General features: G+C 38.8%; 1 protein-coding gene across 2 annotated transcripts in view; it reads right to left on the bottom strand.

Annotated features, from left to right (window-relative positions):
* The window catches only part of LOC126267760 (ER membrane protein complex subunit 1), a 124,252-nt gene that overhangs the window by 36,411 nt on the left and 73,641 nt on the right, over positions 1-14,200 (bottom strand). Inside the window, exons 7-8 of one of the 2 annotated variants that reach the window (XM_049973067.1) lie at positions 13,029-13,145; positions 8,588-8,605 (exon numbers count right to left, since the gene is read on the bottom strand). In XM_049973067.1, coding sequence (XP_049829024.1) covers positions 8,588-8,605; positions 13,029-13,145 — 135 coding nt within the window. The remainder of the gene's footprint in view (positions 1-8,587; positions 8,606-13,028; positions 13,146-14,200) is intronic. The other variant, XM_049973074.1, reaches the window with a different exon arrangement.

Genomic DNA, 14,200 nt, shown 5'->3' with positions numbered 1-14,200 from the left:
GTAGGGACTCTGCTTGCTCATAAGTTTACTGACAGACTATACCAAAGGCTACTCTAAACCCCACCCCCTGTCCCCACTAGAGTAAGAGTATGGTCTCCTTCAATGTCTCTCACTGTGAAGTTGTCGCAGGTGAGTCTTGTGAATTCTTGTGATCAGTCACAACACCCATTACTTGAAGTTGTGACATCAAGCCACAAGGAATTATTTGCCAGCACTATTTATTCTTTGATATCGGATTTGTACCCTAAAATAATCCTACATCAACATTTTCCTTTTGAATAATAAAGAGCCCAATCGTCTGTTCCAAACAAGCTTCAAGTTATTTGTCTTCCATCCCTTTTCTGACATCTAAAGACAAGGCCCACGGACAGTTTCTCTTCTAGCATGGTTTCCCTGGAAATATCCACATATCAGGGCACTTTCCTTCCCTCTGTCACTATAGCCAGTATTACTGTTATTCTGGCCTTTTTCACTGAGAGAACTTCTTATAGGAACACTTTTATTGCCATTCAAAGCAGCAGTAACTATTGATGGCATATCAAAATAAACAGGCATCTGATCATTGTCTACAAGGCCTAGGCCAATAGTTTAACTGATATCATGAAATGAATACATAAGTAATTTTTCATCAAACACAGGGGTAAGTCAAGAGCTAGCACTTTTCCACAGGCCCCAGCCTCTTCACCATCCTCACACACCAATCTATTCTTGCTTTTAATTCCGCAATCCATGCGGAATCTTCATTCGGATAACTTCTTAAGTAATCAGGCAGTATTCACTACATTTCTTTCACATGTACTTAACAACCTGCTTCTCCAGTTCCTGAAATCTTACCTGCTTTGGTCCCCCAAAACTGTGGCACATAGAACTGGTGTTCTGTAACCAAGTATTCTGCTAGCATTCATTGGTGTAACACCATGTTTCCAGTCTTTATTTCTGCTGCACACTTGTTTATGGTCTCTGCTTCACGACTCACTATTAACTAAAAATCTGAATTGAACTGTCTATGTGAACCAGAAATTTGCAGATCTGCACGTCTCTCATCATAATTGTGATCTGCATCCATTATAAATTGCTACAATTTAATGCTCTTACACCACTGGCAGTCTAAGCAAGCAGAATGATAAGAATTCATTGTCCTCTCAGCTCTCTACTGATTAATCGACAGAAATTGGGACTACTTTGGGCTAACAGCACGCTTGATCTTTCGTTGCCTAACTTGAGACTCAATAGTGTTACGGAGCAGTAATAACTTTAGAAGTATAATTGAAGATCATATTTCATTTGTTGTTCTGCAATTCAAGTGTTCTGCGAGAGCATATTTATGACAGAATTAATGTCTCCCCTCTTGAAATGTGTTATATTTTTGAGTATTTGTTCACTTGCAAGGTCAGTTCAATTTCGACTACAACTGGATTCAGGAGAACTGCAATTTAAGTGTGATGGATGTTAATAAAAAGCAAGCTACATGGTATACATCCTCCTCCTCACATTCTCCTAGTGTTTGGTTAAGTTTATGCCACTGCTCCTCCTCACACCCTTCTAAAATGTCAAATTAAACCTGTGGATGACCCCTAGTACCAAAGCTTCATTTGTAAATTAGAGGGTACATTTGTGCTGAAGCCATGGTGCTGCCACCTCAATTCTCACAATTGGCACATCACGCAGGAATCTTACTTCTTGCCGGGGATGTTTACCGTATGTCTGTTTGTAACATTAGTTGAGTGGATTACTTTAAGTGTACGGTATTCTGAGGATAATCTGACGACAGTAATTGTGGTCTGTTCATGCCAAAAATGCGGTTATTAAAAAGGAGAAAGAGGTATGAATGCATCCTTTGAATACAGACTGCCCTCATGACATATTTTCACAAGTTCTCACAGCGGCTCGCAAATTACCCACAGTACTTTTTCAAACAGTTACAAATTTTGTAAAAACTTTTTTAGTTTATTCTAATTACTGAACCTGAACTAGAACTAGAATAGCTTAAGACATGAAGATTTGATCCAAAATTATTAATGTAAGGTCTGTTGAAGAGTGAATGGTGCCACTTGTAGATTTTCATGCTGATATTCTAAAGAAGAAAAGAAAATGATAAATTATTTAAAAGAGAGGAACTAATTTATAAAAATTATTACATCTAATTTTATCCATTATGTAGCAATTATGATGATCTGTGTGCCTTTGGTCTCAGACAGCTTTGCATCCAAACACAGCTGAAGTAAGTGCCTGTTTAATATCGTCACTTTTAGTTCTCACAATATGGTATGGTGGTTTCACTAGTAGGGTACTGGGAAAATGCAATCAATCTACAAAGAAGATTGCTCAGGAAACACTCATGGTACCCATTCTGGAATAGCAATATAGCTGTGTACGATCCATACCACAAATACGAGTACTAGCAGGCACTGAATGTATGAAAAGAAGGGGAGCAGCAATGGTCATGAAGTTGGTTGATCATGAGAGAGCATCACACAGAACTGCAGACAAACCTGAGCTGGTAGATACAGGAAGTTACATGTAAACTATCTCTCGATTGAGTGCTTACAACATTCCAAGTAGCAGTACTAAGAGAGGAATGTAGGAATATATTACAGCTACCTACATAACAATCTCACAATGATGAGGAAGATATCATCATCATCATCATCATCATCATTTAAGACTGATTATGCCTTTCAGCATTCAGTCTGGAGCATAGCCCCCTTATAAAATTCCTCCATGATCCCCTATTCAGTGCTAACATTGGTGCCTCTTCTGATGTTAAACCTATTACTTCAAAATCATTCTTAACCGAATCCAGGTACCTTCTCCTTGGTCTGCCCCGACTCCTCCTACCTTCTACCGCTGAACCCATGAGTCTCTTGGGTAACCTTGCTTCTTCCATGCGTGTAACATGACCCCACCATCTAATCCTGTTCACCCTGACTGCTACATCTATAGAGTTCATTCCCAGTTTTTCTTTGATTTCCTCATTGTGAACACCCTCCTGCCATTGTTCCCATCTACTAGTACCTGCAATAATCCTAGCTACTTTCATATTCGTAACCTCAACCTTGTTGATAAGGTAACCTGAATCCACCCAGCTTTCGCTCCCATACAACAAAGTTGGTCGAAAGATTGAACGGTTCACAGATAACTTAGTCTTGGTACTGACTTCCTTCTTGCAGAAGAAAGTAGATCGTAGCTGAGCACTCACTGCATTAGCTTTGCTACACCTCGCTTCCAGTTCTTTCACTATGTTGCCATCCTGTGAGAATATGCATACTAAGTACTTGAAACTGTCCACCTGTTCTAACTTTGTTCCTCCTATTTAGTACTCAATCCGTTTATATCTCTTCCTCACTGCCATTACTTTCGTTTTGGAGATGCTAATCTTCATACCACAGTCCTTACATTTCTGATCTAGCTCTGAAATATTACTTTGCAAACTTTCAATCGAATCTGCCATCACAACTAAGTCATCCGCATATGCAAGACTGCTTATTTTGTGTTCACATATCTTAATCTCACCCAGCCAGTCTATTGTTTTCAACATATCATCCATAAATAATATGAACAACAGTGGAGACAGGTTGCAGCTTTGTCTTACCCCTGAAACTACTCTGAACCATGAACTCAATTTACCGTCAACTCTAACTGCTGCCTGACTATCCATGTAAAGACCTTTAATTGCTTGCAAAAGTTTGCCTCCTATTCCATAATCTCGTAGAACAGACAATAACTTCCTCCTAGGAACCCGGTCATATGCCTTTTCTAAGTCTATAAAGCATAGATACAATTCCCTGTTCCATTCATAACACTTCTCCATTATTTGCCGTAAGCTAAAGATCTGGTCCTGACAACCTCTAAGAGGCCTAAACCCACACTGATTTTCATCCAATTGGTCCTCAACTAATACTCGCACTTTCCTTTCAACAATACCTGAGAAGATTTTACCCACAACGCTGATCAAAGAGATACCTCTGTAGTTGTTACAATCTTTTCTGTTTTCATGTTTAAAGATTGGTGTGATTACTGCTTTTGTCCAGTCTGATAGAACCTGTCCCGACTCCCAGGCCATTTCAATTATCCTGTGTATCCATTTAAGACCTGACATTCCACTGTATTTGATGAGTTCCGACTTAATTTCATCCACCCCAGCTGCTGTATTCCACTGCAATCTGTTGATCATTTTTTCCACTTCCTCAAATGTGATCCTATTTCCATCATCATTCCTATCCCATTCTACCTCGAAATCTGAAACATCACTCATCATATTTTCACCTGCATTGAGCAACTCTTCAAAATATTCCCTCCATATGCCCAAGCCATCCACAGGATTCACCAGCAGTTTTCCTGACCTGTCCAAAATACTTGTCATTTCCTTCTTACCTCCCTTTTGAAGACTGCAATGGTTTCCAGCGGCTTGACCCATAGTCTCCAACCTGTTTCCAAAGTCTTCCCAAGATTTCTTCTTGGATGCTGCAATTATCTGTTTGGCTTTGTTTCTTTCTTCAACATAACTTTCTCTGTCTACCTGAGTTCTAGTATGTAGCCATTTTTGATACGCCTTCTGTTTCCTTTTAAAGGCTGCCTTGACTGTGTCATTCCACCAAGCTGTTTGCTTCATCCTACGTTTACACACTACTGTTCCAAGACATTCTTTAGCCACTTCTAGTACTGTGTCCCTGTACCTTGTCCATTCCTTTTTCAATGCCTGTAATTGACTACATTCAAATAACTGGTACCTTTCTGAGATCGCTGTTATGTACTTGTGCCTGATTCCCTTATCCTGAAGTTTCTCCACTCTTATCCTCCTACATATGGACCTGACCTCCTGCACTTTCGGCCTCACAATCCCAATTTCACTGCAAATTAAATAATGATCAGTGTCATCAAAGAATCCCCTGAAAACATGTGTGTCCCTCACAGCCTTCCTGAATTCCTGATCTGTTATTATATAGTCAATGACAGATCTGGTTCCCCTGCCTTCCCAAGTATATCGGTGAATGTTCTTATGTTTTACAAAAAGGAGTTTGTGATTACTAAGCCCATACTGGCACAGAAATCCAAGAGTTGTTTCCTGTTCCTGTTGGCCTCCATATCCTCTCCAAATTTACCCATAACCTTTTCATACCCTTCTGTGCCATTTCCAATCCTGGCGTTAAAATCACCCATGAGCAGAACTCTGTCCTTGTCCTTTACTCTAACAACTACATCACTGAGTGCCTCATAAAAACTATCCATCTTATCTTGATCTGTCCCTTCACAATGCGAATATACTGACACAATCCTAATTTTCTTGCTAGACACTGTCAAATCTATCCACATCAGTCGTTCGTGTACATACCTTATTGCAACTATGCTGGGTTACATTTCATTCCTGATGTAAAGCCCTACACCCCATTGTGCTATTCCAGCTTTGACTCCTGACAGGCAGACCTCGTATTCTCCCACTTCCTCTTCTTTCTCACCCCTTACCTGAATGTCACTAACAGCTAAAACGTCCAGCCCCATCTTACTTGCAGCCTCTGTCAGCTCTACCTTCTTCCCAGAGTAGCCCCCATTGATATTAATAGCTCCCCATCTCATTACCATTTGTTTGCCAAGTCGTATCTTAGGAGTCCCTGGTTTGTCAGTTAGAGGTGGGACTCCGTCACCTCCAAAGGTCCGAGGCATTTTGCTCTGATTGTTGCCAGCATCATATTTAAAGTACCAGGGAAGCAGGTTGCTAGCCTTACTTGCCCCGAGTCCCATTGGGTTTTACCCCTAACGGTTGAGGGACTAACCAGTGGATTTGGTAGTCTTTGCCGTATGAGCACAAAGGTGACCACGACTCAGAATATGTCCGAGATGCCCAGCCTTATTCCAAAGTAACTGGTATCCCGACTGTCGGGACCACTTACTTGGCCACTCATACGTTGCCCATGGTTCATGAACTAGGACATGACTACAGGAACCCACACCATGAACCACATGAGGAAGATAAGATTAATTTAATTACAGCTTGCATTGCAGTCGTATTTAATGAGTCATTTTTCCTGTGTTCCATACCTTTATACAGTGTAAGGTACAACGGGAAGTACCCTTTGTCGTGTACTTCACAGTAGTTTTGAGAGCGAGGATGTAGATGTAGGCTGTGTGAGAAACCGCACAATGAGGAACAGCTTTACTAAGAGTGACCTTGAGGCAGCCAATCATAGCTCAAGTTTCAGGACCTGTCACAATGGTTGAGGCGTAAAATACAATCTAGCTTAATATCATTGCCGAGCAAGGACTAGACTTAGTGGGTCTGTTTCATCACTGCTGGGCCATTCTGGTGAGCACTTTTATGGCTACTACTGCGTTAAGCTAATACACAATGCAAAAATGTTAAACTATACAACAGTAGCTAACCTGTGAATATCAGACAAACTTGTATTTTTTAAAAGATATATTTGGTTGGGAAAATCTCATCTTATAGTAAGGTAAATATAGTATTTAAGTAGCTTTATGCAATTTACAGATTGAATGGTATCTGTCACTATTTTTTGAGGAGGGGGGGATGGGAGGGATTTTGTGTGTGTGTGTGTGTGTGTGTGTGTGGGGGGGGGGGGGGTCACTTCTTTGTTTTTAATAGTGTAATGTTTACATCTTTCTCTCTTTAAAGTCCCTGCAAAAACATTACACAACAGTGCAAAATTTGGACTGACACAGTGGTGGATTTACAATATTTTATTTTCAATAATATGTGACTCAATGGAAAGACTTGTTTCTAGAATGTTATTCAGCCATCATTATAATGATGTGATGTTTCAATATACTCTCAGTTCCTCATGTTATCACATCTTTACTACACAAAGAATTCTTGGTCCCTTTGGGACCACACTCTTCAATAAATTGTGGTTCAGTGATTTCAAAACTCTTCTGCAACTCCACTGACTAAAGGCACAACCAACATGATGCAAAAAACAAGTTATCATGTACATTAAATTGCCTACCTCCCCCCCACCCCCCCAAACACACATATTGGTGTGCACCAAAATTAACTTTCACATGACGTGTCACTACCAAGTGTGTAGCTCGGTGAAACTTGGACATACATAAAAAGAACTGCTACTGTATAGCAATGAAGGTAACTGAAAGAAACACACACTGAGATGAACAAAAAAGACACTTTTATTGAAAGACTGATTACACTGATGGCACTGCAAATTCATGATGGGCCTTTGGACGTTACAATAAAGTATATGATCACCACAAATGGTTATGTGTGCTCTACACTCCTATGGTGAGAAGAGGGGACACACATTGCAGCCAGGACAGGAATGAAGTCAAACAATCATTTTTGTGGTCCAGGTGTTTTACGGTGTGGGGAGGCACAATGTTGCGTGGATGTAGTGACTTCCATTCTCCAGTCAAAATTATTGTGACTATTCCTTCCCAACATGCATCTCTACAGGGATTCATTCAGCCTTTACTTCATTTTTACAGATAAAAATGCGCAACCCCATCAAACAGCACGTGTGGAGGAGCTTTTGGAATGAGAAGACATTTGGGAACTGGACTCACTGGCCCATTTCCCCAGTAAGCACATGTTGGATACAATGGGCTGACACATACACAAGGACCAATAACCATCCAGCAGTTGTCACCTGTGCTGGCAGAGGAATAGAAGAACAACTCCTTACCAACCTCGTGGCTAGCATGAGAGCACATTGTAGAACGTCCATTGTTGTTCGTGGTGTTCACATACTCTGCTAACAGCCACATCCAGTCTTTTGTAATGTCTGAGGACTACCATAAACTGTGGTGACTTCAGTGTAATTACTGTCTTTCAATGAAAGTATCAGTTTTGTTTGTCTCATGGCATATTTGTTTCAGTTATCTACTGTATCGAGTTATGTTACTTGCCAGTTACACATCATGTCATGTGAAAGTCACTTTCGTCCTTCAGTTCTTAAGTTTTGCATGCCGATACACAAATAAGTGTGTATGCATGTGCGTATATAATGTAATTTGGAGGCGATTAAACATTGAAAGACAATTTCTCAGACTTAATATCACTGGTATAAAAGCGATGTCATGCACACCATTTCTGTAATAACGTGTATTGTAGTATTTAAAGCCTTAGATACCTGATCATCACAAGAATCATATAAAAATTTCCGAAAATCAAATTTTAAAAATGCTTAAAGTATTTTCCTGAAACATTCCCATGTATCAAAGTAGGCTTCAGAGTATACCATTCTGCCTACTGACTGAGTGATCACATGCTTCAATGCACGCACTGATCTTTCTTATCTTTGTTCTCATAGTCCTTACAGAAGATTTACTATTGTACTATGGAACAAGCTGAAACAAGAAACTTTTTAATCTCACACACACACACACACACACGCACACACACACACACACACACACACACACACACACACACACACACACACACACGAGAGAGAGAGAGAGAGAGAGAGAGAGAGAGAGAGAGAGAGAGAGAGAATGAATTCTATCAAATGATTGCAATAACACAGCATGCACAAAAAAGCCATGCTGCATAAAAAGCCATTGCATTCCAACAACAAAGTGAATGCAGGTGAAGGTACGCACCAATATTATTACTTACATGAGACACCAAAGTCCACTGGGAGCACAACAGAAAATAAAAATTATTATTATTGTCTAAGTACTGAACTACTATTATACAATAGAAAAGTAAGATGGTTTATTTTTCTATACAATTATAAATGAAATTTAAAAAAATTGTTAGTTATGTTTACCACATGTTAATAACATGCTTATGAAATGAAATAACAATTCACCTCAGCCACCTTTTTCCCTGGAAATTCTCAGATGGATGTAACAACTACATTTTCATTTGCTATATATTAAGCATTGAACATGTTTCTATGAGTTTTTTTACTTGTGCTACTTCTATGTTTCAAACTTGTGCAAATCAGTCCAAATTTTGTAGGAATGTGGATAAATACATGTAATTAATGGTCATCCTGTTGTTTTGTGGAAGCTTTAGTCCTTGTCACGATATAAGCAATACAATTTTGTTCATCACATTCACTGTTTTAGGAAAGCCTGCAACTGTTTCATTCATTATCTAAATGATGAAAACTGCACCAGTTACTCATTTTTTCATGCTTAGCACATTGTGTTTCGAGAATTTTTGTTTATTTTCAAGTGCATTTGTCTACATGGATAGTTTTGGTGATGTTTGCATGTGTGCTTTTCTGCCTCTCTTGAGTCTTTTTGAGGCTATAAGGATTGTGTTGCATATTTTGTAAACAAACAGTGTAAGTGATTATTTTCATGTGTGTGATATTCTGTATTATGGTGGAGACACAATACCTTATACTCTCAAAAAGACGCAAGATAGGCAGAGAACCCCACATGCATTCACTATTTAAATCATGAACACCATGGCTTGGAACACCAATAAGAAAAAACCTGTACCAGACCGTTCATTGCCGAAGTCAACAAAAATTTAATTGGTTGCCAATCTATGTCTTTCTAATGTCAAAACTGTGGTAGGCTGAAAGCTGGGAACCAGAATGGAAAATGCTTTCATAGCGTAAAGAAAGGTGATTGTGTCATGGGCATAGTTAGGGACATAAAAGACGGCAATTACCTTTTTGACTTATCTGGCAGCTTCAAAGACATTTAAATAAGAACATCTTCACATATTTGTGCTTTTTTTTTACATGTTAAACCTATTTCTCTAGTGCAGTCAGCTCTCTAAGCTGCAATGTGTTGGAACACTTCCATCTTGCAATTTATTGCCTCAAGTCCTCGTTCCTGAGTCCAATATCTGTAAGTTTCGCCAGCCATAGCAAACAATATACAATATGAACATTAGCAAAACTGACGAACTGTGGATTCCCGTGTGAAAATGGGAGGAGGAAAGGTACTATGAACATGTGTCCAGAATGCATCATCGCCACGGTAGATGCCGCTGATGAATAAAAGTTCCTCTGAATATGTGCCGAGCGCTCCTTGTATGTTGCAGGCTGTGTGACTGACACAGCATACTGAAAGCAGCAGAATGTATACACAGACTCATGCTTTGGCTTATACCATGTTGGCAGGCCAGATGCTTGGTATTTTAGTAGAGTTTGTCTATATATCATGTAGAACTTTAACCTCCAAATCTGGTGCAGGCACAGTCTGCTGCCTCCATGCAAGTTTGCCTGTCTGAAATACATGACACACAGAGGAACTTCCATTCGTCAATACCCCCTACCATGACAATGCATTTACAGTCACATGTTCATAGGACCTTTTCCCCCATTCCCAGTCAGAAATCCAGCCCTGCAGCTCATTGCTTTTATTAGTGTTCATACTGTATAACATCACTAAAAAAGTTTTTCTTGGAGGAGATAAAATTTTGTGGGGGTGGATTTATTCCTGGGAGGGAGGGGGGAGATTGACACTAAACAATTTTTTTTATTTCTGGGTGTAAGGGGCTGCTTTTTTCCCTGGAAGATACAATCTCTCCCCAAAACTCGCCCTTTGTTACACATATAGTTAGGCATGTAACAACAAATAGACACAAATTTGGGTGCTTCTAGAGTATAGGACGCATCTACAATAGGAAGTATCTGAGAGTGAAGATGCTCGCAACCTAAACTTTAATGACACATTCTGTCGTACTGCATGACATGACAAATGTCATGTTGGATGATATGATGGCATGAGTCATATCATATGATTTGACATCACGTATCATGTTAGTTTACCTGGCACGATGCATTATATTGCAGGAAATGAGAACTAATACAACCAAGTAAAACTAGCAAGAATATGTCAACACGTTTTGATTTAATTACCGTATTTGCTCGAATCTAAGGCGCACTCGAATCCTTAGCCGCACCTGAAAAATGAGACTCGAAATCATGTGAAAAAAACTTTCCCGAATATAAGCCGCACCTGAAATTTGAGACTCTAAATTCAAGGAGAGAGTAAAGTTTTAGGCCGCACCTCCAAATCGAAACAATGTTGGTCCATTGTAATATGAGACAAAATTTAGGTCGAATGAATGACGATACAGCTATAGTAGTTTGGTTCATGTCGTAAGCTTAGCAGTTAAGCTTTACCAGGTAGCCATTGCTATGCATCAGGCGCTCTGTCCATATCTATACGGGTACCCTTCGTTTTTCACGTACTTCGTCTGGTTTGAATTGATTGCTTATTTTTCTTTGCTCTGATAAGTGCCGTTCTCTTTGTTGTAGGTGTTTACGTCACTCTAAGCTGAAAATGCATTACTGTACTGTGTCATGCATTGTTTGTCGCATTCTGATAATGAGTGTTCATGACCTTTCGCCGCTCTCTGCATGACTTGCTTTTGTGCGCTCTATCGCCGCTTAAAAAAAGAGAGAGAGAGAGAGAGAGAGAGAGAGAGAGAGAGAGAGAGAGAGAGAGAGAGAGAGAGAGAGAGAGAGAGAGGAATCGTTTCATTAGGGAAACAATGGCAAGAGATTGCAATTTGTTGTTATTTATACTGCTGCTTTCTTTGATAATGATCAACAAGAACCAAATAATAAACTGTGTATGATAGAAGATGTTCTGAACGAGAGTTTAGCGAAAATTTTTCTCCATTTGAAAATCTTTGCAGACGCCTCTTTAGTACATTACTTTCTGCACAGAAATTAGAGTCATCTTAGATTTAAAAATCTAGTCAATTGTCGTGCTTCATTTCTGACTGTATCACTATTAGGCATAAGAATAATACGAATATAAGCATGACATGATATGGGTATTCTTCCGCGTTTGCTGTTGTCTCACTCTAGTTTCGTAGTTTATTAGGCAGACAGCATTTAAATGAGATAGCAGCAAATTCTTATGGTGAAGAGAATACTGCATGTGATTCACAATTCATTAAAGTTCCAATTAGCAACCATCTCTCCTCACGGGTAGGAAAAAATTCAGAAAGTAGAATTGGCCATATTGACAAACATCGCAGTCAGTCTTGGCAGTCGGATTTTTGTAGTACATTGAAAAGCTGCTACACTCGAAGATGAACAATACGGAATTTGTATTTACTTCGTTGGATACTGTAAGAAAATGCAGTGGTCGAAATTCAGGGCGGAGAAAAAAGCTCGTCGTCCATTTTTTTTTTTTTTTTTTTAATATTTATTTACTGACGTAGAGGTTTTAGCTTTGCCTGCAAAGCATGCCAGTGTAACGCTACATATACTCGACAGCAGAAGTTAGTTGTGGCAGCACCTATCAACATATTTCAGAACTTCCCCTTACTTTGCACTCGATTCTAAGCCGCAGGCGGTTTTTTGGATCACAAAAACCGGAAAAAAAGTGCGGCTTGGATTCGAGTAAATACGATATCTCTGACCTGCCAGATACATCAAAAAGCTAGATCCCTTCTTTTACATCGTATGTCTAGGCCATATTTACCTTTCTTTGTGCTGCGATAGGAACATTTTACATTATGGCGAATATTTAATCAAACTAGTTAGAGAGCTTGTTGACATTGTTCACCCAATATCTCAATAAAACAAAGAGATACTCACAGATAATGGTGTAACAGCATCAAAACACGCAAGTTGAATACTCAAACTTATTTTTATAAAATGTAAGTAGTACATGTTAATGAAACAATGTTTACCTTTTAGTTATGAAAGTAATGTACCAATAAAAATTAATGAGTGGATATTGTTTATTGCCTGACATAACAATAAGTTTACTGTATCTCCCCTAAAATTTAGTTCTTGGAAACTGACATGCTTTCTTATTCTCATGCTAAGTTCTATCCCAGCTCTCAGTTTTAAGAAACTTGCCCCCCCTCTTCCAGCTTACAAGCATGCTCCTGTGTCAGCAACGTCACAGCCAGTTATGAATTATGGATGAATCTGCTTTACGATATATCAATTTCTTTACAAATTATCGTAGGCAAATCTCTTACCAAGTGATAGTTAAATGTTCTCAATGTATTTCTACACATGGAAGCAGACAAAAAAATGTGAAATGAGAAGAAATTGGAAATTACATTTACCTTAGCATCAATTTAGATACATGTGCTATGCCCGATTTTAAAAACTTACATTCTTTATTATCAAATTCCTTTTCTATTGCAGCATCAGTGTCGGAAACAGGTAAATCCAACATTTCCACAGCCACAACAGATGTTAATGCTTCTTCACGCACCCAAAGCATTTTTCCTACAATTACACAGACCAAGTATGCACAATTAGGAATAATGCACAATAGTTATATTTTCCATACTAATAAAAAGTGAACATAGTCCTTATAATAACACACAGGCACTGGATGAGAATATAAGATTGTATGTACATGTCTTTAAACACATAGGAATCACAGAAGTGCACACACAGTCTAATTGTGAGCATCATGAGCGGGGAAACAGGTAGTAATGTATCAAAAAGAGTAGGTGCAAAAATATTGTGTGCAATTTGATACTGAAAAACTGTGCCTTAATCAGCAACAAAAAATGTATGGAACACTGTAGAACCTGGAATGACTCTCTTCATTAGCAAAAGTTATTCATATTGTCTTTTTTCAATGACAAGTAAATGTGAAGATATAGGAGACGTCTAGTGTTACAGACAAATGTTGTAGTCCAGTGTTACGTATAAATACTGTAGTCCATACACAAAGTGAAATAAGCTGTAAAAGAAATAAATAAAAGCATCAAGAATAGAATGATGAAACTTTGAATGTATTCTTCCCATCACCAATTTTTATTTTCCATCCAAAATTGGGAGTTATCACTGTTAAATAAGTAGTTTATATATGCTGCTGAAGATGATCCCTACTTCTGAATAATTATTAATCAAAATGAATCTTTGAAATATCTATGAAGATTAATCCATTTGAAATGTACTGATATCTATATCTGGGTAGAATAGATAATTGTTATGCTGGAAATCAGTGAAAATAAGGGACTCATTCGGCTACAGACATTTAAGTCCTACCCTAGATTTTGGCTAAGCTAAAGACTTCAATAAAAATTAATAAATGGATTTACAGCCCAAAAACAACTTATCTGGTCTGAATAGAAAATGTATCTGGTTACAATATTTCTCAACCCAAATACTAGTTAAAAGCTTCTTTAGTAAATTGTAGAGCCTGCAATATTCGTTCCACACACGGTAAATAGTACTTGCTTTCTTAGTGTGCCGGTATGACATCTTCTTATAAAACCAACTGCAATGCTTGTGGGGCAGAGGTGGGGGCGGCAGGGCAGAGGTGGGGG

Source organism: Schistocerca gregaria, chromosome 1, assembly GCF_023897955.1.
Source record: "Schistocerca gregaria isolate iqSchGreg1 chromosome 1, iqSchGreg1.2, whole genome shotgun sequence".
NCBI classification, from domain to species: Eukaryota; Metazoa; Arthropoda; class Insecta; order Orthoptera; family Acrididae; genus Schistocerca; species Schistocerca gregaria.
Note: the sequence above shows the minus strand (reverse complement) of the source record. Positions and strands in the feature narration are given on the sequence as shown.